The sequence below is a fragment of the Triticum urartu genome, chromosome 4A (genome assembly GCF_056163025.1).
Source record: "Triticum urartu cultivar PI428250 chromosome 4A, HENAU_Tu73, whole genome shotgun sequence".
Lineage (NCBI taxonomy): Eukaryota > Viridiplantae > Streptophyta > Magnoliopsida > Poales > Poaceae > Triticum > Triticum urartu.
This window is the reverse complement of record NC_141876.1, coordinates 113,151,756-113,179,245: the sequence shown is the minus strand read 5'-3', so window position 1 is coordinate 113,179,245 and position 27,490 is coordinate 113,151,756. Positions and strand designations below refer to the sequence as shown.

The 27,490-nt window shown below is 44.9% G+C and overlaps 3 protein-coding genes across 3 annotated transcripts; 2 read left to right on the top strand and 1 right to left on the bottom strand.

The window, feature by feature from the left end:
- Positions 1-4,813: 4,813 nt before the first annotated feature.
- Positions 4,814-5,672, top strand: LOC147975032 (uncharacterized). The gene is made up of 2 exons (XM_087520241.1): positions 4,814-4,874; positions 5,023-5,672. Exons 1-2 carry the CDS (start codon positions 4,814-4,816, stop codon positions 5,670-5,672), a joined length of 711 nt encoding a protein of 236 aa, XP_087376367.1.
- Positions 5,673-7,206: 1,534 nt separating this feature from the next.
- LOC125554639 (vacuolar iron transporter homolog 4-like) lies at positions 7,207-7,872 on the top strand. The gene has a single exon (XM_048718133.2). It carries the CDS (start codon positions 7,207-7,209, stop codon positions 7,870-7,872), a length of 666 nt encoding a protein of 221 aa, XP_048574090.1.
- A 12,058-nt stretch (positions 7,873-19,930) lies between these two features.
- LOC125550902 (autophagy-related protein 13b-like) lies at positions 19,931-26,616 on the bottom strand. Its single transcript, XM_048714018.2, has 3 exons — positions 24,665-26,616; positions 24,373-24,524; positions 19,931-20,526 (listed from the first exon to the last, which is right to left on the bottom strand). Exons 1-3 carry the CDS (start codon positions 25,913-25,915, stop codon positions 20,157-20,159), a joined length of 1,773 nt encoding a protein of 590 aa, XP_048569975.2. The 5' UTR covers positions 25,916-26,616; the 3' UTR covers positions 19,931-20,156.
- Between the last annotated feature and the right edge of the window lie 874 nt (positions 26,617-27,490).

The window sequence follows — 27,490 nt, the reverse complement described above, 5'->3', positions numbered from 1 at the left end:
ACAATATCTAGCTTCATCTTTGGATGACTCTCCAACACCTTTTCATCTTCTTTTTCTTTATTCCGTGCATCATTACCTTGAAGATCCTTATCAGCCGAACTTTGTTTGGCTACTTGCTCTTGTCCTTGAGGCTTGTCAATTTCTACGGCACGGAATTCATAGGGAAGGAAGTAGGTTCCATTAACTTCAGAAAAATTAAGTATGGTTGTCTTGCTATACTTTCTATGCCCTTTCTCAATAATGTTTTCCTCTTTCGAATTGATGGATTCGGAATATATATAACTTGATTCGGCTTTTTCAACCGAAGCACTTTTAGTTTCCGAATCATCATTCTTTTCACCGGTTATATCAATTGGCAAGGCTTATTTTCTTTGAGCTAATTCCCTATCAATTCTCTCTTGGTGAAGTACTTGCACCCTATCGCGCAAAGCTTTAACTCCCCTCTCAATTTCAGCCCGCTCTAGTGTAGTTTGCCCCTCAATGCTTTTAGGATCTTTCGGCAATGAACTATTAGTGTTGCCAAAATTTTGCAACTTTGTAGGGGGTGTATAATATGCTGCGGTACTAGGTGGAGGTGTATACACTTCTGTATAACGATATGCTCTCTCGCCAATTCTATCGATTGATGAAGTTTCATCTTCTTGCAAAACTCTAGCCTTTATTGCAGCATAATCAGGAAACAACCCCTTTTCATATTGTTCAAGGCAAAGAGCACTAATCCTCTTGTTTTGTGCCAATCTCTTTTCTAATGCAGCCACAGCCGCTTCTGGAAGAGATTGCTCCGCAATACTTTCAGATTCTTTCGGTAATGATTCGCGAGTGTTGCCGAAATTCTCAAATTGCGTAGAGTATGCATTATATGCTATAGTATTTGATGACGGCACATGTGTTCCTGTAAATTTTTCACTTACTCGGCTATGACCATGAAGATGCGGGGCCGAATTATGAACATCTACAGTTGCATGCGGTGCTGAAAAATTACTAACATGAGGTGTATCATATGATGGTTGAGGCTAATTGGCCAAATAATTAGTAGTAACATGGCCAATTCCCCTATCCACCGGCATGTTTGGATTAACATACTGCAAGTTATTTGCCGATGAATAAAACTTGAAACACTTTGTTGCATACCATTGGAAGTTCCTACATAGGGTGTCTCAACTTGATTAACCGAACTCCTCATGTTATTCATCAGCATATAAATTTGTGGGGTTGCCGATGCATGGGAGTTGGGATACATATGTTGCATGTTGCTAAAATTCTATGAAGTTGAAGCATGAAGATTATTCTGAACCGTTGCACATAATTAGATACATGATTGATAAAACTAGGGCTAGCCGATACATTATGCTCATTAGATGATCTACCAACAACATATGCATTATTTGCATCTACATAAGTGAATTGGGTATTCATATTACCTTCGTAGATGTCAAACCCTAGATGACGATCTCTTCGTAGTAAGAACGGGCCGGAGACCGTTCAAATCTTCGTCCCCAACGGAGTCGCCAAAAAGTGTGTTCGCACACGAACACGTCACCGTGTACCCTCGACGCCGAGGGTGATGCACCGCAGCTCACGTCGAAGGAGACCCGTCCGGAAGCGCGGTACGCAGGCAATCCGGCGGGCGCTTTTGATGACCCGAAACCCCACGCGCCCGGGAGGGACCCCGTCAGGGCGCGCGGCGGCTATGGGCTGCCCTAGGTCGACCTGATCGCCCCTAGGGCCTCGAGGTTCACCACCCTGCAACAAGAAGAACAGGCGAAGAACGAGGAAGAAGAAGAACTAGGGTTAAGGAGAAAATATAAAAGATAAAAAGTGGTAGATGAATTGATCGATTGTGTGTTGTTCAATCGGCCATCACCCCTTAGATATATAAGAGGCGGCTGGACTTCCCGTGCAAGGAAAAGGCTTGGATTCACGTCCAAAACCCTAGTCAAATTCGGATTGGTTTTATCCGAACTTTCCAAAACTGTTCGGTTTAAACTGGCTGCACCTTGCGGGTCTTTTTTGTGGTAGTAAACGATCTCAGATGAAAACGAGCCTAAAAGCAATCTTGACCGTTTCGACGAGACGAACAACTTCCATGTTGAAGGTTTTTTTATCAGAGGTCATCTTGAGGGTCAAATCGGTCGCGCAAAACAGGCTATTCCCTCGCGCTACCCATCAGACATGTGTCTGGTGGGGCGCGCCACATCTCGCCTCGTGACAGAGCTGCACTCCAATTGCTCTAACTTTTGCATATGAATTTGGATTTGGACGATTTTTATATAAAAATTGATCGTTTCGACGAGACAAAGACAACCCGTGTAGATCATTTTTCCATTTGAGGTCGTCTTGGAGGCTTAATCGGTCAAACTGTACTCTGAATATAAGATCTTAGTACTTTGAGCATAGTTTCGGCCTTCGAGATGAAATCGGACGGCGATGACCCAAACTTCAAAGATGTTCATATTAATAATACGTAATTCTTTCATGTAGATCACTTCTTCATTTGAGGTCTTCTTAAATAAATTCTTGACCGTGCCAAAAAGTGATGTCAACAGTATGGATGTATCTAGATGTATTTTAGTTTTAGATATATTAATTTCTGCGATGAGTAATTTGAAACGGAGGGAGTAGATGGTTGGATGGCACAGATCATTTGAATTCATCAAATTCGTGCGTTTATAAGCAGTAGAGTAGATAGGTGTTTTTTTTGCGGGCTAAGCAGATAGGTGTAGTTGTAATCTCAAGTGAGCAGCTAAGTTAGCCCCTCGTCTAGCAAGGAGCAAGCTACAACCTAGCAGCTGTCTGGCGGAAGATATCCATAATAACAGAGCTGTTCATATAACTGTATGAGAAACATGCACATTTTTCACTGTGATAAAATTATTGGCTGCCGAATTATATTTGCCACTCGGATCCCACGTGGCAGATATGTGCCCTCAAGTAGATTGAACCCAATAAGGTACTCCCTCGGGTCCATATTACTTGTCACTGATTCAACTTTAAAGAAAGTATTTTCTTTATCTACTTGTCCGGACAAAAATGGCCTCCAACAGTCTCAAATGAAGACGAGCAGTAGGGAGTCTGAACTGTCCGGAACCCTGTTGTAGTGTCAAATGAAGGAGAGTAGTAGAAAGTTAAAATAAAATAGAAAACATTTCACGGATTTAGTGTTCTCTCTTTCCAAAAAGAGATATTACCTCTGCCAAAAAATAAAGACTTTACCCACAAGAAAAATAGAGTTCCATTTATACTATGTATCTTCATTCAAAATAAATATGGCATTCATGTTTTTTTTTGTGAGATACACGTAGATGTTACATACTGAAGTTTTTTTTTAGAAAACTTTCAATCTATTCATTTTCAATCATGGCAATACAACGAACATCAAAAATAATAAAAATTACACCCATGTCCATAGATCACATAGCGACGACTACAAGCACTAAAGCGAGCCGAAGGGCGCCGCCGTCATCGCCCCTCCCTCGTCGGAGCTGGGCAAAACTTGTAGTTGACAGTCGGGAAGTCGTCGTGCTTATTGAATTCATGCATCAGTCAACTCATCCAAAAGTCCGAACTAATGGAGTAAGGTGGAGAACTCAAGACCTCTTGGCTCTGATACCATATTGAATTCATGCACCAGACAACTCATCCAAAAGTCTAAACTGATGAAGGGAGGTGGGCAATATATTTCAACAGTGCTAATGTCCCATAGAACTAGCGCAACAGAATAACAACCGCCGCTGATAAAGAGTAGCGTAAATCGGAGGGATCCAATCTGAAAAAATACAAACGTAGACGAACTACGACCAGATCCGAGCAAATCCACAAACGATAGATCCGCCGAAGACACATCTCCACACGCCCACCGACGATGCTAGACACACCACCGGAACGGGGGCTAGGCGGGGAGAACCTTATTCCATCTTCAGGGAGCCGCCACCGTCTCGTCTTCCTGAGCAGGACACAAACCCTAACAAAAGTTAAAGAAACAATTAAAAACGGAGCCCTCACGCCAGTAAGGACCGAGATCCACCGCGCTGCCATGGTCCTAAAGCCACCGGAGACGAGACGGACCGGCGACGGTGTCGGCGAGAGACAAAGGAACCCTAAGTTTTCTTGAAGTTGATGTGCAATTCTCCGTTACTTCCTCTGTAAAGAAAAATAAAAGCGTTTAGGTCACATTTCTCCCTCTGTAAAGAAATATACAAATACTCTTATATTTCGTTACAGAGGGACTACATTTTTTCTATGGAATCTGGTAGTTCAGCGTTCCAAGCAATTTTCTACTACAACATCGGTGTCTGCATTGCCGGAAGAGAAAGACAACCCAAGACGTTGAGTTGTTTATATGTAGGAGGTAACCTCTCCTGTTGAAGCAGCAGGGCGCCTCCGATTTTACCGATGACTCAAAGCATTGCTTGTCCTACTCCAGTGCTACTGCCAGGCTGCCAGCCACGCGTGTAAGAAACAAGGCAAGACAATCCAAGATTCCAAGTTCTTACAAAACTCTTGGATAGGAGTTTCCACCGGGTCGACGTTCATTCCCGCGGAAACGGGAGACCGATAGTGATCAACCAAGGCAGACGTCGTCTTGGACATCTGAGTTGGTATTGGTCTTCGGTTGTGAATCTTTGACCGCTTGTTCTTTTCAATATGATATCCAAACGATATGTCTATGTGTACATAGATAGTACCAAAATCCATAATTAGCTTGTTTTTTATAATTAGGCAAGGGTATCTTAGTTTGGACATCATCAAGCTTCAGTAAAAGCATCTCCAATGACCGCGTCAAACGATGCACGCGCGATAAACCCGGCTTTTAATGCGCGCGGGGCGTTTTGCCGCGCTCCAGCGACGGCGGGAAACTCGCGCGTGCGGGAACCGTTTGCGCGCGCGCGAAAAGGCGCCAGCTCGCGCGCCATTTTTTGCGCACCGCTTCCGGCGCGCCTATAAAGTGCGGCGCGCACCACGCGCCTTCTCCACGCCTCCTCTTCTTCTCTTCCTCTCCCTCTCTGCCACGCGCCGCTCCAGCGCCCCGCCACCGACGCGCCTCCACCGCTCCAGCGCCCCGCCACCGACGCGCCGCCAGGCCGCCGCGCAGTCAAGGAGCGTCCGGCTACCGCGGCGTCCGCCTGCGCCCCAACGGCGGCTACTACTCGGAGATACGCTCCGGCGATCTCCGGCTCGGCCTCGGCACCTACGGGACGGCGCACGAGGCCGCCCGCGCGTACGACGCGGCGGCGTGGCGCCTAGGCCGGCCGCGCGGCCAGATGAACTTCCAAGATGTGTACACGCTCCAGCAGGCGCTCGACGTCGCCCCGCCGCCTCGTCTGAACACGGCGCAAGACCGTGCGGAGCACGTCGAGCGGCAGCGCCGCCTCCTCGTCGCCCAGGAGGACGAGCAGGTCATGGCGGAGTGGCACCGGCGCTACCCGGAGGACGTCGCCTACGAGCAGGTATACTGGGCAAGGCGCCGCGAGAAGGACACGCGAAGGCGCCGCGAGGAGCGGTTGGACAGGCGTCGGCGGAAGGCGTTGGCGAATGCGCAGTCCGATCTCGTTGCAGCAGGTGGGCAGTCGTTCTTCACGCCGGACGATGATCGGTGTCTGGACATCTGGCTAGATACCTCGGACGACACCGCCGAAGATGATAATGGTGATGATGATAGCGACTTAAAGTAGTTTTTTTTATGCAATCTATCTCGTTTTTTATCGTTTGTCGTTTTTATTATTATGCAATCTATGTTTCCGATGTAAAATACCTTTGTATCGCTTAAAATCTATGCAATCTATCTAGTTTTTATGCTTTCAATGTCTACATTTCTAGTTTATAGAATGAACGCGCGCGCTGCATTTTTTGCGTGCTGCTGGAGCGGCGCGCGCGCTGCATTTTAGCACGGCTGCACGCCACGCCAAACCAAGCGATGGGCGTGCGCTAAAGCTATTTTTTGCGCGCGCTGCGTTCGGCGCCTGTTGAAAATGCTCTAAAACAATAATGCTGCTACCATTTTCTTTGGGCGGGCGATTGAAGCCCCTCTGCAACAAAAACAACATGGATTTGTGCATTCACAAATATTACTTTGAGGGATAGGAAGTGAAAGTACCCTTCTAATCTCGAGCTCAAATGCCCTGGATGAACAGTAAAATAAAAAATATATAAAAAAATCTTGATTTTTTTGGCAAACTTTAAGAAATGTTTGAAGTGCCTACAAATTTTTATCACAAAATCACATTGATGGAAGTCGTTGCAAAAGAAAAAGGTCCAAAATGCGTTTGAAAGTAACATTTTGAGAGCATGGATTTTGTTTTTTATCACGTCTTCCATCAATGTGATTTCATGACGAAAACTTACATGCAATTCAAACATTTCTTAAAGTTTGCCACACAAAATTTCATAATTTTATGAAAAAAGTCTATTTTTTCGAATTCACCGTTCATCCAGGAGCATTAGCTCGAGATTAGAAACTCCACACCCAGGAAGAAGGCCCTTTTCTGGCACGACAACCGGTCAGCTTTGGTGACCGATTGATCCATCTCAATTTGATCGGCTTTCGTGTTCTTTGGAGTATTTACATGCTCTTTCGGCCTCTTCTTCTGCAGACGGCGATTTGCGACGTAGATCCCGGACGGACGTCTTCTGACCTACATAGATGGCTTCATGGCCACCACTTCTACAAGCTCATGGGTTTAAACAAGTTTGCTTCGTTGAGGCGGAGGCCCAGAGGCTGCATCGAGCTTTGTTCACGAGGCATTGCCGGTGGATGCCGGAGGAAGAAGACTTTAGCACCACTAAGAATTTTGATGTAATTTTTTTCTGTAAGGGTGTGTTTGTAAGTACTTCTGATACTTAATTTATGGCCTTAGGCCTTTTCGAACAGAAAAAAAAAATCTGAAAGTATATGCAATACAGTAAGAAACATCTAATTCCCTCATTTCCTAAGAACACCAGAACAAATACGTACGAAAAATTAAATGATGTCAAAAGCACATAAATTGTGCATACGACCATACCTAGATAGTGAAAATGACTGTATGTATGTAAATCCTTGTTATTCCTAAGGAGACGTCACATTGTGCATCACTACAGATGTTACCTTCACATATAATCGCCTCGCTGCTCTACTGCCTCGTCGGTATATATACGGGGTCTTGTGTTCGCCACACTCTCGTATGCTCTTGTGCGTGTGGCAGTCGCACGCCTCTGCTCCCACATAAAATGGCCACCGACAATGACACCAAGCTCGCTGTAGCAGAGCTCGGCCCAACCCCCGCGCCGGAGGCCATGAAACTCTGCACCGTCTGCGTAGCCACGGCCACCCACGACGCCATGTCGCTGCCGTCACAGCAGGGGCAGTGGCTGCGCGCCGCCGTCCTCGGCGCAAGCGATGGCCTCGTCTCCACCTCAGCGCTCATGCTCGGCATCGGCGCGGCGCGACCCGCCGACCCACGGGCGGCGCTCCTGTCGGGCGTGGCGGGCCTCGTCGCCGGCGCCTGCAGCATGGCCATCGGCGAGTACGTGTCGGTCCACGCGCAGCTGGACGTGGAGCTGGCCGGGCTCCAGCGGCTCGAGGAGGCGCGCGGGTACCCGGCGGACCGGGCCGGGCTGCCGAACCCGTGCCACGCGTCGGCGGCCTCGGCGCTGTCCTTCGCGGCCGGCGCGGCCATCCCGCTGCTCGCGGCGTGGTTCGTGACAAGCTACGGGGTGCGGGTCGCCGTGGTCGTCGCGACGGCGACTCTGGCGTTGGCGGCGTTCGGCGCCCTCGGGGCGGTGCAGGGCCGCGCTCCAGGGGGGCGGGCTGGGCTGAGGGCCGCGCTGGGAGGATTGGTGGCGATGGCGGTCACCTACGGTCTCATGAAACTGTTCCGGACTCGTTCAGATTGATATATGGCTTGAACTTCTTCTTTTTTGGCGGGTGAGGCTTGAACAAACTTGTTATGGGTGTGTTTCTCTTCTTCTTTTTTGACGAGGGGAAAAACAGTAGGTGAATTGCCTGCGTGCTTAGCAAATCCTAGCTTGTGGTGTACAGTATATACAATTAAGATTTGTTCACTAGTAGCATGCTTGTTGGCAAAAGCACTCTAACGCTCTTGCCATGTAAAGCTGCCACGTGAGTAGCAATACAAGGTATTCTACATGGTATAACTTATGTATCTGTTATTACTTGATTTTCGGTATTGTTATATCAAAAACAATACTCCCTCCGTAAAGAAATATAAAAATGTAATTGTTATTATTACTATTATAATTACATTTCTTTATGGAGGGAGTAATTGTTATTATTATTTTAATTAAAAACTAAAATATAATTCAATGATGATTAAAAAAAGTAATTATTTTAGTGACTAATTCAGAAAATCATAAGAGACAAACTATCATTTCATATATTTTAGAAACAAAAAATTTCAATAATTTGAGTAACATTTTAATAATTTCAGAAAATAGAAACACATATTTCAGTAACTTAATAATTTTCAGAAACATAAATTTAAACCATTTCATAATTTTCATAAACACACAATCATATTTCAAAATTTTCAAAAACATACATGTAACCAATACTTGCTTGAGAAAGATTATTAGTAGCAATGACAAAGGAGTCATTTGAGTGTTTCAGGTTGCGAAAATGTAAATGATAGCAAGAATTACCCAACAGTTGCCAAGTAACAAGTATTGAAGAGAGCAAGCAGTATTTAGAAGCGTGGCATGGAAATGGATATTGGAACGTTGCATGTATTGTTGGAAATATGCCCTAGAGGCAATAATAAAATGATAATTATATTTCCTTGTTCATGATAATTGTCTATTATTCATGCTATAATTGTATTATTCGGAAATCGTAATACATGTGTGAATACATAGACCACAATGTGTCCCTAGTGAGCCTCTAGTTGACTAGCTCGTTGATCAACAGATAGTCATGGTTTCCTGGCTATGGACATGGGGATGTCATTGATAACGGGATCACATCATTAGGAGAATGATGTGATGGACAAGACCCAAACCTAAGCATAGCACAAAGATCGTGTAGTTCGTTTGATGTAGCTTTTTTGGATGTCAAGTATCATTTCCTTAGACCATGAGATTGTGCAACTCCCGGATACCGTAAGAGTGCCTTGGGTGTGCCAAACGTCACAACGTAATTGGGTGACTATAAAGGTACATTACAGGTATCTCCGAAAGTGTCTGTTGGGTTGGCACGAATCGAGACTGGGATTTGTCACTCCGTATGACGGAGAGGTATCTCTGGGCCCACTCGGTAATGCATCATCATAATGAGCTCAATGTGATCAAGTGGTTGATCACGGGATCATGCATTACGGTACGAGTAAAGTGACTTGCCGGTAACGAGACTGAACAAGGTATTGGGATACCGACGATCGAGTCTCGGGCAAGTAACGTACCGATTGACAAAGGGAATTGAGTACGGGATTGATTAGGTCCTCGACATCGTGGTTCATCCGATGAGATCATCGAGGAGCATGTGGGAGCCAACATGGGTATCCAGATCCCTCTATTGGTTATTGACCAGATAGTCATCTCGGTCATGTCTGCTTGTCTCCCGAACCCGTAGGGTCTACACACTTAAGGTTCGGTGACGCTAGGGTTGTATAGATATGAGTATGCAGTAATCCGAAAGTTGTTCGGAGTCCCCGATGAGATCTTGGACGTCACGAGGAGTTCCGGAATTGTCCGGAGGTGAAGAATTATATGTAGGAAGTGTAGTTTCGGCCATCGGGAAAGTTTCGGGGTCACCGGTATTGTACGGGGACCACCGGATGGGTCCCGGGGGTCCACCGGGTGGGGCCACCCATCCCGGAGGGCCCCATGGGCTGAAGTGGGGAGGGGAACCAACCCATAGTGGGCTGGTGCGCCCCCCCCCCTTGGGCCCCCATGCGCCTAGGGTTGGGAACCCTAGGGGAGGGGGCGCCTCCACTTGCCTTGGGGGGTACTCCACCCCCTTGGCCGCCGCCCCCCTAGGAGATCCCATCTCCTAGGGCCGGCGCACCCCCCTAGGGGGCCTATATAAAGGGGGGAGGGAGGTCAGCCGCACCTCAAGTCTTGGCGCCTCCCTCTCCCCTGCTACACCTCTCCCTCTCGCAGAAGCTCGGCGAAGCCCTGCTGCGTTCACTGCTGCATCCACCACCACGCCGTCGTGCTGCTGGATCTTCATCAACCCTCTCCTTCCCCCCTTGCTAGATCAAGAAGGAGGAGACGTCATCCGCTCCGTACGTGTGTTGAACGCGGAGGTGTCGTCCGTCCGGCACTTGGTCATCGGTGATTTGGATCACGGCGAGTACGACTCCATCATCCCCGTTCTCTTGAACGCTTCCGCTCGCGATCTACAAGGGTATGTAGATGCACTCTCCTCTCATTGCTAGTTGAATCCATAGATTGATCTTGGTGAAACGTAGGAATTTTTTTTGTTTTCTGCTACGATCCCCAACAGTGGCATCATGAGCCAGGTCTATGCATAGTTAGTATGCACGAGTAGAACACAAAGTAGTTGTGGGCGTCGATATTGTCAATTTGCTTGCCGTTACTAGTCTTATCTTGATTCGGCGGCATCGTCGGATGAAGCGGCCCGGACCAACCTTACACGTACGCTTATGTGAGACCGGTTCCACCGACTGACATGCACTAGTTGCATAAGGTGGCTGGCGGGTGTCTGTCTCTCCCACTTTAGTCGGATCGGATTCGATGAACAGGGTCCTTATGAAGGGTAAATAGAAATTGGCAATTCACGTTGTGGTTTTGGCGTAGGTAAGAAACGTTCTTGCTAGAAACCTATAGCAGCCACGTAAAAACTTGCAACAATAATTAGAGGACGTCTAACTTGTTTTTGCAGCAAGTGTTTTGTGATGTGATATGGCCAAAGGTTGTGATGAATGATGAATGATATATGTGATGTATGAGATTGATCATGTTCTTGTAATAGGAATCACGACTTGCATGTCGATGAGTATGACAACCGGCAGGAGCCATAGGAGTTGCCTTTATTTTTTTGTATGACCTGCGTGTCATTGAGAAACGCCATGTAAATTACTTTACTTTATTGCTAAACGTGTTAGCCATAGTATTAGAAGTAATAGTTGGCGAGCAACTTCATGGAGACACGATGATGGAGATCATGATGATGGAGATCATGGTGTCATGTCGGTGACAAGATGATCATGGAGCCCCAAGATGGAGATCAAAGGAGCTATATGATATTGGCCATATCATGTCATTATTATTTGATTGCATGTGATGTTTATCATGTTTTTGCATCTTGTTTACTTAGAACGACGGTAGTAAATAAGATGATCCCTCATAATAATTTCAAGAAAGTGTTCCCCCTAACTGTGCGCCGTTGCGACAGTTCGTTGTTTCGAAGCACCACGTGATGATCGGGTGTGATAGATTCCAACGTTCACATACAACGGGTGTAAGACAGATTTACACACGCAATACACTTAGGTTGACTTGACGAGTCTAGCATGTACAGACATGGCCTCGGAACACAGAAGACCGAAAGGTCGAGCATGAGTCGTATAGAAGATACGATCAACATGATGATGTTCACCGATGTTGACTAGTCCGTCTCACGTGATAATCGGACACGGCCTAGTCAGCTCGGATCATGTTATACTTAGATGACTGGAGGGATGTCTATCTAAGTGGGAGTTCATTGAATAATTTGATTAGATGAATTTAATTATCATGAACTTAGTCTAAAATCTTTACAATATGTCTTGTAGATCAAATGGCCAACGTTGTCCTCAACTTCAACGCGTTCCTAGAGAAAACCAAGCTGAAAGACGATGGCAGCAACTATACGGACTGGGTCCGGAACCTGAGGATCATCGTCATAGCTGCCAAGAAAGATTATGTCCTAGAAGCACCGCTAGGTGACGCACCCGTCCCACAGAACCAAGACGTTATGAACGCTTGGCAGACACGTGCTGATGATTACTCCCTCATTCAGTGTGGCATGCTTTACAGCTTAGAATCGGGGCTCCAAAAGCGTTTTGAGCAACACGGAGCATATGAGATGTTCGAAGAGCTGAAAATGGTTTTCCAAGCTCATGCCCGGGTCGAGAGATATGAAGTCTCCGACAAGTTCTTCAGCTGTAAGGTGGAGGAAAATAGTTCTATCAGTGAGCACATACTCAAAATGTCTGGGTTGCATAACCGCTTGACTCAGCTGGGAGTTAATCTTCCGGATGACGCGGTCATTGACAGAATCCTTGAGTCGCTTCCACCAAGCTACAAGAGCTTTGTGATGAACTTCAATATGCAGGGAATGGAAAAGACCATTCCTGAAGTATTTGCAATGCTGAAATCAGCAGAGGTAGAAGTCAAAAAGGAACATCAAGTGTTGATGGTGAATAAAACCACTAAGTTCAAGAAAGGAAAGGGTAAGAAGAACTTCAAGAAGGACGGCAAGGGAGTTGCCGCGCCCGGTAAGCAAGCTGCCGGGAAGAAGCCAAAGAATGGACCCAAGCCCGAGACTGAGTGCTTTTATTGCAAGGGAAGTGGTCACTGGAAGCGGAACTTCCCCAAATACTTAGCGGACAAGAAGGCCGGCATCACAAAAGGTATATGTGATATACATGTAATTGATGTGTACCTTACCAGTACTCGTAGTAGCTCCTGGGTATTTGATACCGGTGCGGTTGCTCACATTTGTAACTCAAAGCAGGAGCTGCGGAATAAGCAGAGACTGGCGAAGGACGAGGTGACGATGCGCGTCGGGAATGGTTCCAAGGTCGATGTGATCGCCGTCGGCACGCTACCTCTACATTTACCTACGGGATTAGTTTTAAACCTCAATAATTGTTATTTATTGCCAGCTTTGAGCATGAACATTGTATCAGGATCTCGTTTAATATGAGATGGCTACTCATTTAAATCAGAGAATAATGGTTTTTCTATTTATATGAGAGATATGTTTTATGGTCATGCTCCGATGGTGAATGGTTTATTCTTAATGAATCTCGAGCGTAATGCTACACATATTCACAGTGTGAATATCAAAAGATGTAATGTTGATAATGATAGTCCCACATACTTGTGGCACTGCCGCCTTGGTCACATAGGTGTCAAACGCATGAAGAAGCTCCATGCAGATGGACTTTTAGAGTCTCTTGATTACGAATCATTTGACACGTGCGAACCATGCCTCATGGGTAAAATGACCAAGACTCCATTCTCAGGAACAATGGAGCGAGCAACCAACTTATTAGAAATCATATATACTGATGTGTGCGGTCCAATGAGTGTTGAGGCTCGCGGTGGCTATCGTTATGTTCTCACTCTCACTGATGACTTGAGTAGATATGGGTATGTCTACTTAATGAAATACAAGTCTGAGACCTTTGAAAAGTTCAAGGAATTTCAGAGTGAGGTTGAGAATCAACGTGACAGGAAAATCAAGTTCTTGCGATCAGATCGTGGGGGAGAATACTTGAGTCATGAATTTGGCACACACTTAAGAAAATGTGGAATAGTTTCACAACTCACGCTGCCTGGAACACCTCAGCGTAATGGTGTGTTCGAACGTCGTAATCGCACTCTATTAGATATGGTGCGATCTATGATGTCTCTTACCGATTTACCGCTATCATTTTGGGGCTATGCTTCAGAGACTGCCGCATTCACTTTAAATAGGGCTCCGTCGAAATCCGTTGAGACGACACTGTATGAATTATGGTTTGGGAAGAAACCTAAGCTGTCATTTCTAAAATTTTGGGGATGCGATGCTTATGTCAAGAAACTTCAACCTGAAAAGCTCGAACCCAAGTCGGAAAAATACGTCTTCATAGAATACCCTAAAGAAACTGTTGGGTATACCTTCTACCTCAGATCCGAAAGCAAGATCTTTGTTGCCAAGAATGGGTCCTTTCTAGAGAAGGAGTTTCTCTCGAAAGAAATAAGTGGGAGGAAGGTAGAACTTGATGAAGTATTACCTCTTGGACCGGTAAGTGGCGCAACTCAAGAAAATGTTCCTGAGGTGCCCGCACCGACTAGAGAGGAAGTTGTTGATGATGATCATGAAACTTCAGATCAAGTTGCTACTGAACTTCGTAGGTCCACAAGGACACGTTCCGCACCAGAGTGGTACGACAACCCTGTCTTGGAAATCATGTTGTTAGACAACGGTGAACCTTCGAACTATGAAGAAGCAATGGCAGGCCCGGATTCCGACAAATGGCTGGAAGCCATGAAATCCGAGATAGGATCCATGTATGAAAACGAAGTATGGACTTTGACCGACTTGCCCATTGATCGGCGAGCCATAGAAAATAAATGGATCTTTAAGAAGAAGACAGACGCGGATGGTAATGTGACCATCTATAAAGCTCGGCTTGTCGCTAAGGGTTATCGACAAGTTCAAGGGGTTGACTACGATGAGACTTTCTCACCCGTAGCGAAGCTGAAGTCCGTCCGAATCATGTTAGCAATTGCCGCATTCTATGATTATGAGATATGGCAAATGGACGTTAAAACGGCACTCCTTAATGGTTTCCTTAAGGAAGAATTGTATATGATGCAGCCGGAAGGTTTTGTCGATCCTAAGAATGCTGACAAGGTGTGCAAGCTCCAACGCTCGATTTATGGGCTGGTGGAGTTGGAACATTCGCTTTGATGAGATGATCAAAGCGTTTGGGTTTATGCAGACTTATGGAGAAGGCTGCATTTACAAGAAAGTGAGTGGGAGCTCTGTAGCATTTCTCATATTGTATGTGGATGACATACTGTTGATGGGAAATGATATAGAATTCTTGGAAAGCATAAAGGCCTATTTGAACAAGTGTTTTTCAATGAAGGACCTTGGAGAAGCTGCTTATATATTAGGCATCAAGATCTATAGAGATAGATCGAGACGCCTCATTGGTCTTTCACAGAGTACGTACCTTGACAAGATTTTGAAGAAGTTCAAAATGGATCAGTCAAAGAAGGGGTTCTTGCCTGTATTGCAAGGTACGAGATTGAGCTTGGCTCAATGCCCGACCACGGCAGAAGATAGAGAAAAGATGAGTGTCGTCCCCTATGCCTCGGTCATAGGGTCTATCATGTATGCTATGCTGTGTACCAGACCTGATGTAAACCTTGCCGTGAGTTTGGTAGGAAGGTACCAAAGTAATCCCGGCATGGAATACTGGACAGCGGTCAAAAATATCCTGAAGTACCTGAAAAGGACTAAGGAAATGTTTCTCGTTTATGGAGGTGACGAAGAGCTCATCGTAAAGGGTTACGTCGATGTTAGCTTCGACACAGATCTGGATGACTCTAAGTCACAAACCGGATACATGTATATTTTGAATGGTGGGGCAGTAAGCTGGTGCAGTTGCAAGCAAAGCGTTGCGGTGGGATCTACATGTGAAGCGGAGTACATGGCAGCCTCGGAGGCAGCACACGAAGCGGTTTGGGTGAAGGAGTTCATTACCGACCTAGGAGTCATACCCAATGCGTCGGGCCCGATGACTCTCTTCTGTGACAACACTGGAGCTATTGCCTTTGCCAAGGAGCCCAGGTTTCACAGGAAGACCAGGCATATCAAGCGTCGCTTCAACTCCATTCGTGAAAGTGTTCAAAATGGAGACATAGAGATTTGTAAAGTACATACGGACCTGAATGTAGCAGATTCGTTGACTAAACCTCTCCCTAGAGCAAAACATGATCAACACCAGAATTCCATGGGTGTTCGATTCATCACAATGTAACTGGATGATTGACTCTAGTGCAAGTGGGAGACTGTTGGAAATATGCCCTAGAGTCAATAATAAAATGATTATTATATTTCCTTATTCATGATAATTGTCTATTATTCATGCTATAATTGTATTATCCGGAAATCGTAATACATGTGTGAATACATAGACCACAATGTGTCCCTAGTGAGCCTCTAGTTGACTAGCTCGTTGATCAACAGATAGTCATGGTTTCCTGGCTATGGACATGGGGATGTCATTGATAACGGGATCACATCATTAGGAGAATGATGTGATGGACAAGACCCAAACCTAAGCATAGCACAAAGATCGTGTAGTTCGTTTGATGTAGCTTTTTTGGATGTCAAGTATCATTTCCTTAGACCATGAGATTGTGCAACTCCCGGATACCGTAAGAGTGCCTTGGGTGTGCCAAACGTCACAACGTAATTGGGTGACTATAAAGGTACATTACAGGTATCTCCGAAAGTGTCTGTTGGGTTGGCACGAATCGAGACTGGGATTTGTCACTCCGTATGACGGAGAGGTATCTCTGGGCCCACTCGGTAATGCATCATCATAATGAGCTCAATGTGATCAAGTGGTTGATCATGGGATCATGCATTACGGTACGAGTAAAGTGACTTGCCGGTAACGAGACTGAACAAGGTATTGGGATACCAACGATCGAGTCTCGGGCAAGTAACGTATCGATTGACAAAGGGAATTGAGTACGGGATTGATTAGGTCCTCGACATCGTGGTTTATCCGATGAGATCATCGAGGAGCATGTGGGAGCCAACATGGGTATCCAGATCCCTCTATTGGTTATTGACCAGATAGTCGTCTCGGTCATGTCTGCTTATCTCCCGAACCCGTAGGGTCTACACACTTAAGGTTCGGTGACGCTAGGGTTGTATAGATATGAGTATGCAGTAATCCGAAAGTTGTTCGGAGTCCCGGATGAGATCCTGGACGTCACGAGGAGTTCCGGAATTGTCCGGAGATGAAAAATTATATATAGGAAGTGTAGCTTCGGCCATCGGGAAAGTTTCGGGTCACCGGTATTGTACCGGGACCACCGGATGGGTCCCGGGGGGTCCACCGGGTGGGGCCACCCATCCCGGAGGGCCCCATGGGCTGAAGTGGGGAGGGGAACCAGCCCATAGTGGGCTGGTGCGCTCCCCCCCTTGGGCCCCCCATGCGCCTAGGGTTGGGAACCCTAGGGGAGGGGGCGCCTCCACTTGCCTTGGGGGGTACTCCACCCCCTTGGCCGCCGCCCCCCCTAGGAGATCCCATCTCCTAGGGCTGACGCACCCTCCTAGGGGGCCTATATAAAGGGGGGAGGACAGCCGCACCTCAAGTCTTGGCGCCTCCCTCTCCCCTGCTACACCTCTCCCTCTCGCAGAAGCTCGGCGAAGCCCTGCTGCGTTCACTGCTGCATCCACCACCACGCCGTCGTGCTGCTGGATCTTCATCAACCTCTCCTTCTCCCTTGCTGGATTAAGAAGGAGGAGACGTCATCCGCTCCGTACGTGTGTTGAACGCGGAGGTGCCGTCCGTTCGGCACTTGGTCATCGGTGATTTGGATCACGGCGAGTACGACTTCATCATCCCCGTTCTCTTGAACGCTTCCGCTCGCGATCTACAAGGGTATGTAGATGCACTCTCCTCTCGTTGCTAGTTGACTCCATAGATTGATCTTGGTGAAACGTAGAAAAAAAATTGTTTTCTGCTACGATCCCCAACATGTATAATATCAATCATAACATAGTGCGTGTAACAAAGCATATAATTTCTATCTCATGTTCTCATACTTTTGTAGGCATGTAGACTGCATATGGTTAGAAAATTGTTGTTTCTAAGAACTTGACCAACATCTATTGTCCAGTTCTTCCATGCCAGCGGGATCCAAAGGAAAATAAGGATAATTAAGATGTACTTTTGTGGGACATTCAACACATCATCACTTTATGAATAAATTTGAATTCTCAAATTACAAGCCTCCAAATTGATATGCCGGTTTGTCACCCTCACTACTACAGAAAAGATCATTCTTCTTTTACACACACACACACACTACTCCTAACGGTTATCAGACATAGACCTCAGATGATTTTTCAATTCACATGTAAGCTATAGTCGCCAATACTCATGGCAGGACAGATAGTTTCAAAACCACATGCAATACTCACATAGCTCGGGTGGTTTGCAATACATGGCTGCATCCAAAATTATTATCAGAAGGGTTTAGAGCACACGTCTCAGGCGGTTTAGCATACAAAACCTCCAATACTTGGACAAAACAAAGCATCCTTGCCAACTGGCCGACCGCCTCCAATACTTCAAGCCTCGAATATAACTGTACAATTGCAAAAAAATAGAACATATCAACCTTATTGTTAATGAGTAATAACAAATTTGTTCTACCATCTTCAATGGTATTCTTGAAACCAACAAAAAAATGCCAGCTAGTGAAGGGAAAGAATAAGAAGTACTAATCATAATCTTCGACAAAGACAAAGGAGAAAGTTAGGAACTTTAAAATCATTTAGGAAAATTCGTTTTGCACCAAAGCATATATACAGTGGTGAGCATAACTTACAAAAATGGCAATAGCAAAAATTGCAAGCCAGAAAAGGATGTATCATGATAAACTTTTTGAAATTTCATGCAATTCTTTAGCCCATCGAGAGATGGTAACATTATAGCCCATTTCATGAAAATATTCAGCAAACATAATTCCTGGATTAGAGGAGGGGGGGGGGGACACATGGCCATAACACAAAGTTTTACGACTATCTGTGACTAAAAATGGTACTTTGAAATTGATTAATGCACATAACATTGTCATGAGGTCCGGGGGGCATGAAGTTTGCTCTCAAGAGATGAGCCATGGTGTTCTCAATCTCACCGTTTGCAGCGTGTATAATGATGCTATTTTAGGATTGTCACATACGATAGATGCTAAAGGTGTATAATAGATCAAGTAACATGCTTAAGATAAGACTGTCTTTTTAATCATTATGCATGCCCTACAGACTCACAAAACACTTGGTGTGACAATGCTTCCTCGGCCTTAGGTGCGGAGGATTCCTCCCTCCGTAGTGGCGGTTTCATAGTGTTGTTGTTTGCAGGACCTTCAGGGGAGTGGCGGAGCTTGAAGCTCAATCCTGGGCGGGCGAAAGAGATGAAAATAACCAGTGAGCATGTGTTCTAAGGCCTCATGGATATATGTACTGTGTATAAATTTTTAAATGTTGGGTGGGCCACAGCACGGGATGGCCCCAACGTAGCTCTACCACTGCTTCAAGGGTAAAACTGTATTTTCTTTCTTCTTCTCTTTGGTTCCTTTTTGCTTAAGGGAAATTCATTCTGCACCAAAGCGTATATACAACAGTGAACATAGGTTACAAAAATGGCAATAGCAAAAAGTTGCAGGTTAGAGAAGGAAGCATCATACCGAACGTTCTGAAATTTCACGCAATACTTGGCCCATCAGGACATGCTACATTATAGCCCATTTCACGAAAATATTCAGCAAACATAATTCCTGGATTAGAGGCATATAGGACGCACTCAAAGGCTACATCGTAAAAAAATTAAAAAAATCTGATTTTTTGTAGCAAACTTTGACAAATTCCTTGGGTGCTTACAAAAAAATTATAATGAAATGGCATTCATGAAAGTTGTGACAAAAAAAATCGATGCTCCAAAAATGCTATTTCTAAAGCATTTTGGACTGCTGGTTTTTTTTTTGCCATGACTTCCACCAATGTCATTTCATGATTAAATTTGCCAAGCACTCAAACCATTTGTCAAAGTTTTCCACACAAAAAGTTCAGAAATTTTCGAAACCTTTTCGGATTTTACTGTTCATGAGCTCGGGAGCAGACTTTCGTGGACACCTGCCCTTTCCTTAACAAAACAGCTTTGCTTGGGGTGATCTGCCATGTGGGACCGGGTGAAGTAAACATGGACTCGCTACAGTCGGGCTCATCGCCGAACGCCGGCCAGGGCCAGCGATGCACGGTGTGAGCGCTGCCGAACTCCAAATTCTGATTCCTAGCACTGCCAAACCCAAACGATAAAAGAAGCTCCTGTCTTTTGACAGGCAAACTCGATCTACATCCGACTCCAGATCCTTTACCGTGCAGCACTAAAGACCAGCAGGTCAGATTACCAGCATCAGCAAGGAACATCCAACTCCATATGGGCAGAATAAACATTCACCAAAAACAATCTGATCGAAGCAGCTAGGCATTTCGGTTTTCAACTTTACACAAAACCCATAGCTGGCCTTCATCTCAGGGCAGCTGGATGGATGGGTATTGTCATATAACTTATACATATAGATTTTGGCCGCACCCTAGTAGCTACTAGCAACTAAGGTATGGGGGGTGGGAATCGTCAGCTACCTTATAATACATATATGTACACAAGTCTTTTCGTCGTCATACTGTATGTTTGCTAAGGATCTCCATCGGCGGGTTTCTCCCCCATCTTGCCATCATCCCGGGGCAACGCTTTCGCACGGTCCAGTATCGATTCTTTGATAGCCTTGTATTTCTTTAGCTCCTCCAGTGCGTCCGCTGCCGTCTTTGATTGGAGCAAGGCAGAGCTTGATGCCATGTCGCCGTGTTCCTCGGTCATGACCCTCTGAACTGAAGATTCTTGAGGAACTGGGGGAGGAGCTTCGATTGATGGGCGGCTTGCCCTGAGGCCCGGGGCCGTCTTGAGCATGCGCACAAGAGCGCCGATGCCTGCAGCTGGAGTCCTTGTCATCGAGCCTCCAGCGTCCTGGTTTGTCTCTTGGCCCTCCCTATCCGAGATACCAACCCTGGAAAATTTCGAGTTTAGCTTGCGTGAATCAAGATAGGTGGATATCCGAGGAATGAAAAGACAAGTAAATACATTGCTCCCTTCCACTGTGTCTTCTTAACTTACACTAATAATAACATAATGTTAACTGCTAATGTCTGCATTGCTGGATAGGAGGATAAATGCATAGTGATCAACTTAACCCAACATTATCAAGTTAACAGAACATTTAGTCAGTCAACGTGGAATAAGCTTTACTTCCTAGAACCTTCTTGCTTAACAAAATGGTGTACAAATGGTACAAATAATAACTAATTATAACAGCAAACAAAGAACAAAGAGTGGTTTATCCTGCAAAGAGTAACTTCATATGCTGGATAAGTAATTCCCCAACCTGTTTGGCAAACCATATTCAATCATCAAGGGGTGATTGGCTTCCTGAATCACCACCGGCTGGCCCATTGGGGGCTGGGATAGGCTGGTTTAGCAAGACAGGCTATGGGGTAGGTAAGGGCGGTTGTTTGGTTAGTTGCAGGACAGCATGAGTGATTACAACTTAAAACTATAATGTGGTTAGAAACACTTTGAAAACCGTTAAAATGTTACGCTCCACCCCACTGTTCATTATTCTACATTATACAACTTTTAATATACCCTAATCCATTTAACCTCAGTTCAAAACTGCGACACTTATTTTGGATCAGAGGTAGTAGTACAAATAATCAATATACATGCTAATTATAAAACTACCAACTTAATTGGCTAGAAGACATGGTTATTAAAAGTATATGCTCGATAGCAACATGTCACAGCACCCACTTGATACACATTAATTACCCTTAATTAGTCGCATTGTGTACTAATCATTTGATAAAGATTAGTACGTGCTAGCCACTGAAAAAATTGCCTGCATGCGGGGGAAGCTTGATATGAGCTTCTGACTGCTCTATTTTTGACAGGATATGAGCTTCTGCTCTAGCCTGGCTCTGGAGATGCACCTGCATCTGACAACCTGGCCAGCTGATGCAGGCCACCCGACCATTGCGAGGTTCCCAATAAGATGCCACACTACTGGACCAAACTCGTCGGGATGCACCCTAGACCCTACCAATCACACTCCAGCATGCATGACCACATCCTAAGAACAAGAATTACAAGGGGATTAAAAAAATACTGAATGACATTTAGCTCCTATGTGCCATATGAACATTTGGCGCTATATGCTTATATCGATTTGAGTATAACTAATGGTCTGCAAATAGGATATGGACAGTGAACGGTCAAGTACTTTTATCCATATAATAATTTCATGCTCAGAAGGACACCTTTCAATATTTGGGGTCAATGCTACGGAAGGATGGGGATATCGATGAAGATGTGAACCATCGAATCAAAGTAGGATGGATGAAGTGGCGCCAAGCTTCTGGTGTTCTCTGTGACAAGAGAATGCCACAAAAGTTAAAAGGCAAGTTCTATAGGATGGCGATTCGACCCGCAATGTTGTATGGCGCTCAGTGTTGGCCGACTAAAAGGCGACATGTTCAACAGTTAGGTGTGGCGGAGATGCGCATGTTGAGTTGGATGTGTGGCCACACAAGGACCGGGTCCGGAATGATGATATACGAGATAAAGTTGGGGTAGAACCGATTGAAGAGAAGCTTGTCCAACATCGTCTGAGATGGTTTGGGCATATTCAGCGCAGGCCTCCAGAAGCTCCAGTGCAAAGCTGATGGCTAAAGCGTGCTGATAATGTCAAGAGAGGTCGGGGTAGACCGAACTTGACATGAGAGGAGTCCGTAAAGAGAGATCTGAAGTATCACCAAAGAACTAACCATGGACAGGGGTGCGTGGAAGCTTGCGTGCCAGAACCATGAGTTGGTTGTGAGATCTTACGGGTTTCAACTCTAGCCTACCCCAACTTGTTTGGGACTAAAGGCTTTCTTGCTGTTGTTGTAAAAATCTCATGCTCATTGCCTAAAATAAACTTTTCATTTTCATAGAGTTAAACTTAGAGTATGCATGATATTTTCACTTCGAATGTCTACCTACTTGATTGTGAAATCCTTGAAGAGTCAGAATGCAACCATTTTTTACTCCAAAAAAAGCATATATCCTCATTCCACACTGCCCACTCCTATATACACCACACGAGACTTTATCAAAATCAAGCCAGACTCGACTCAAACCGGGGGGTGGCCCATATTGGTCCAAGGGTAGGGGATAAGCTAAGTACCCAGCCTTTCAATGTTTAGCTCCAAGCTAAGAACAAGATGAGGTATCAGAGCTTGTTTGCAATAATACCGAATTAGTAACAATTGCTTACAGTGTCTAGCACCTTCCATATTGCCTTCTCAGGTTAACTGATGCAAGTCTACCCCCCACACAGCCTAACCCACATCTGACTGTTAGCCAAAAAAATCTCCTACTAAAGATATAGGTTACCTTTGATACTGGTCCAGAGCTTTTCATGTACACTGGAAGCTACCCCGTATGACAATCTTTATGTTTCTGTGAATGCAACACACTTATACACGTACTACGCCTAGAAAAAAGTAGAAGCCAGGCCGAAAAGTTGTGTGTGGCACAGTACATACTACATACTGAGCACGGAGAAACAAGGAGACAGAAACAAGCTAATGTAGGAAATAAGGAACTTAGGAAATAATGAGAACCTTGAGAAGTAGGAGGAGAAAACTTGAAAAATATTAAAATTAAGTCTCTCAAAAGTGGTTTCACTGAACAAAGATGAGCAGGTGTATATTCATCCTCACGCACAAGACTGTACTTTATATTTATCCTCTAGGTGGAAGACCGAGGATGGTTTCATTTGAACAACGGACAGCCCAGATAATTAAAATGCAGACATTTCTGAACTACAAACATTGCAAGTGATCAGCTAGCTTATCTCGATAATAGAAAGAACAAAATGTGTTCAAACCATCGAAAGAACCATGAAAAATGAGTTATCCGCTGATATATTGCAATTAGTGTAAGGAAAAAAGCTGCCCTGAGTTCTGACTTCTATAACAGAAATACAAGCATATTATATGTAGACACTGAACATCTATACTGGCACTTCTAAGCAAACATGATGCCTTCTCATTTAGAAAATACTAATACAATAACTGGATAATTTGCAACTTCAGTTGAATATAGTGAGTGCAACAAACAAGTTGATAGACCTAAATGAGCATTGGAGAAGTATATTATTGCCCTCTTATTGTGGAACAAATAACAAAAGCATCCGGTAACCTGAACTAACTATAGTATCTTGATTTCTGATTATTATTATTTTGCCTCTGAATATGTTTGTGTCTTAAACATCCATTATCCTTCATGAAGCTAACACATGGTAGTGGTTAGCTGCCATCGGTCCATATTTACTAGAGATTTAACATCCGTAAGATACAACAGTACAATTTGTGTACATGATGTCAGAAGCATGAAACATTACACCATGCAGTTTGAAAATGAATAACTGTGCATTTATCCTAGAGTTGCTGCTTCAAGGGCCACCTGAAATATAAGATGGTCCACAGCAGAATATGGGATTAACTTAGTTTTCAGATCACTGGGCATCTGACTGACATAGCCGTCTTAGTGAGATTCCACAACTACAGAATTGTCTTAACTAAACTAAAATAAAGGACAGCCCTGTAATTGCCAGATTTAGGATAAAGATATATGCTATTGCACTTGAGCCACTATGTGATACCAAAATCTATATGCAAGGAGAACCATACAAGTTTTCATGAGCATGTGCATGCAAAGGGAATCAGACACAAACAACAAGGAACAGCTTTAACACTTGGGTCCTATGGCACAATGTCATAATCATATTCTGAAAGGAGGAGACGAAAACTACCTGTTAAGTTGATCAATAATGATATCTCTATCTTCCCATGCAAATGCCAACTCCCGCTCATCCAGTTCATCCGTGATAAAAAGTTTGCTCGCAGTCCGAGTCAACTTCAGTCCATGAAAATATCCCAAATCATATTTATCAAAAGATAGCACCTGATCAAAGACAAAACCAGAAAATTCAACAGTAAAAATGTGAGGTGGATCCAAAAGCAGAACCTCGTAATAAAACTACTGTTGCTACAGCAAGCTACACACATTGCTTGAGAAGATAATAAAATAAACTATGTGATTACCTTTTGCATGGCCGTATTATTCTCAAATTCACCAAACCTGACCAAATCCTTCCTTACATTTGAATCTCCATCAGGCGATGGGGTTAGGTTGTAGTTTTGAGATGGGAGCTGGTGTTTACCCTTGAAAGATGGAGAAGGAGGCAGTCCACTACCTCCACCATCCCTCCCAGTGGGAATGACCACAGGAGCACTCTCATATCGGAACAAAGAATTTTTTGGGTAGCTAGCAGAAGGGGAACGGGATGGCGATGGTGACAACAGTGGTGACTGATAGCAGTCTTCAAATCCTGTACTTTTTTTCTTCCCAGAGGATATTGTGCTATGTGGATGCAAACGTGTTAGAGGACTATCATGCAAAAGAGGAGATGGTGATACCGATGGTCTAGCTCCAGGGTCAATACTCCAACTGTGACGCCTAGTCATTGCAGCACAATCAGGTGCAATGCCATCTGAAGGCAGGGAATTGAACGTCCTGAGGAAGTCTGTTGTGGGGCTCCCGACATAATCCATTATAAGCTCTGTTGACATGTGTGTGGTTGGCTCTGGTGCTGCCACCACCTCCAGCACTGGCACATAAGAAACTGACAAGCTCAGGCGGCCAAACAGAGTTTCAATTGGAGCAAATGCATAGTGCTTCATCTCTGCATCCTCTGCCCTAGTAAACGGCTCGACGAATGATGATATCTTGTGTGACAGGTTAAGTGGACGGATTCTCCCAGATGAATTCAACTCCCTGAAGAGATTGTAGGCTGGCAAGAGCCTGACAACCAGATGCAATGACCGAAGTAACACTGTTGAGCCCTTGTATGTACTCCTGTACAAGCTATGATCCTCAGCCGGGCTGTTCCTAGACTTCCTGCTATGGTTCTTGCTGCCATTACCATTGCCACTGCCAGGCTTGCTGGTTTCATACTGTATCACCCACCTCTCTATGATCTTGCCACCCTCAGCACAGGTAGTGTTGGGATTGTCACGCCGGAGCATCACAATATCAATAACCAATGGCTCAAGATTGCTCTGTCTCCACAGGTCAAAGTTCTCAAGTGCAGCTGGGCAGTCCCGGAGGGCAAGGTTGAACCACCTGTCCCGTGGCTGGCTGCCAGAGAGCGGCGAAGATGGCGGTGAAGGCCGCGTGAAGCTGCGTGATGATTCGTAGGGCGAGCGGGACTCCAGGATGATGTGGAGGCTCTTGGCAAAGAACTCGGTGATCACTTGCTCCACCATGGGCGGCTCTGAGGCAGTGGTGGCCATAGTTATGTGGTTGGGGATGATGCCAAAAGCAAGAAGTTGGTCAAATTTGGAGCTACTGGAGGCCAAGAAGCCGGTGGAAAGTGCCAAAAACTGAGAATTTTGTGATTCTGGAGCCTCTCCGGCAGCTAGATGGCAAACAAAATTCACAAATTCTAGGTGGTCTAGAACTGCGATTTGATCTACGAGTTTGATTCCTTGGAGCAAGAGAGCGAAGCTACCAGATCAAATCCGATGAAATCGGAAGGCTCGCAGACAGAGCAAGAACCCTAAACTAAACCCATCAAGAACTGAAGAAGAAGAAGAAGAACAAAAAGTCGCCGCGCCTTGAAACTGCACAAAAAACGCAGCTTTTCACCCCGATTCCCCCACGCAACAAGCAGAGAAAAACACCAATTCCGTGGGGAGCAACGCAACGAAACTAAGAATCGCGCAAGAAAAAAAAAAGTTTCGAGTTGAACGGAAGAACCCTAGCAAAATCCCTAGAAAGCTAAGCGAGCGCGCTCGTGGAATCCCGATTCGAGCCCAAGAAACTGGAAGGGGAGCCGCATTGGAAGCGAGCACCTGCTGTCTCGTGGAGGATCGGGGCGGCCGGGGCCTAGTAGTGGTTGCCGACCACGATGAGTCGCGGCGGAACTGGAGGTGGACTCATGACTCCATGGAGGGGGAGGGGATAAAAAAGAGATCTCCGGAAGCCGTTGGCTCCATGGAACAATTTTATCTTATTTCTCCTTTCCTTTCTCTAAACGACTTTTTCTCCTCGCTTTGTTACTTTATTATTGTCTTTCTTTCTTTTGCTGCCCGTAAAAACTGTATTTTTTTCCTTTGTTTTGTGCAAGTGTTCTCACAGTGCGTTTGGTTCGGGGAAATTAGAGATGGGGAATGAGAGTTGAGGGGTGAGGAGATTAAAAGTCCACTGTTTGATTAGAGGGAATGGGAATTTAAGTGGGAAGGGGAATGGGAGTTGAGGAAACCAATTCCCACCTATTTCTTCACAGGGGTATCCTGTTAATTCGTGAGCAGAGTTTTATCCCGTGCTAATTCCCACCATATACCAATCAAGGGAATGGAAGTAAAAATCAACTTTCCATGACTAATCCCTCCATAAACATCCTGATGCAAACTTGCATTCTCATGTCCAAGTATTTACCAAACAGGATTCATAGACTTTTCCTAGCATATTTGACTGGTCGTATTTCTTATTCTTGGTTGACACGAGACATGACATGTATAATCCGTTTTCAGAAAAAAGAATGATGTTTGCTTCGTTCCCATACATCAGTTGCATATAATTTTCATGAATTCTTTTTATAGGAAAAACATCATGGCAATTTATTTAATTTGGGATAAAGTAACATCATGGAGTATCAAGAGGTAAAAGAAAAGCATGTGTTACATCTATCCAGCATTATCTAATCGAGTGATCGTTGGTTTCATAGACTTTTTCCAGCATATTTGACTGGTCGTATTTTTTATTCTCGGTTGACACAAAACATGACACGTATAATCCGTTTTCAGAAAAAAGAATAATGTTTGCTTCGTTCCCATACATCAGTTGCATATAATTTTCATGAGTTC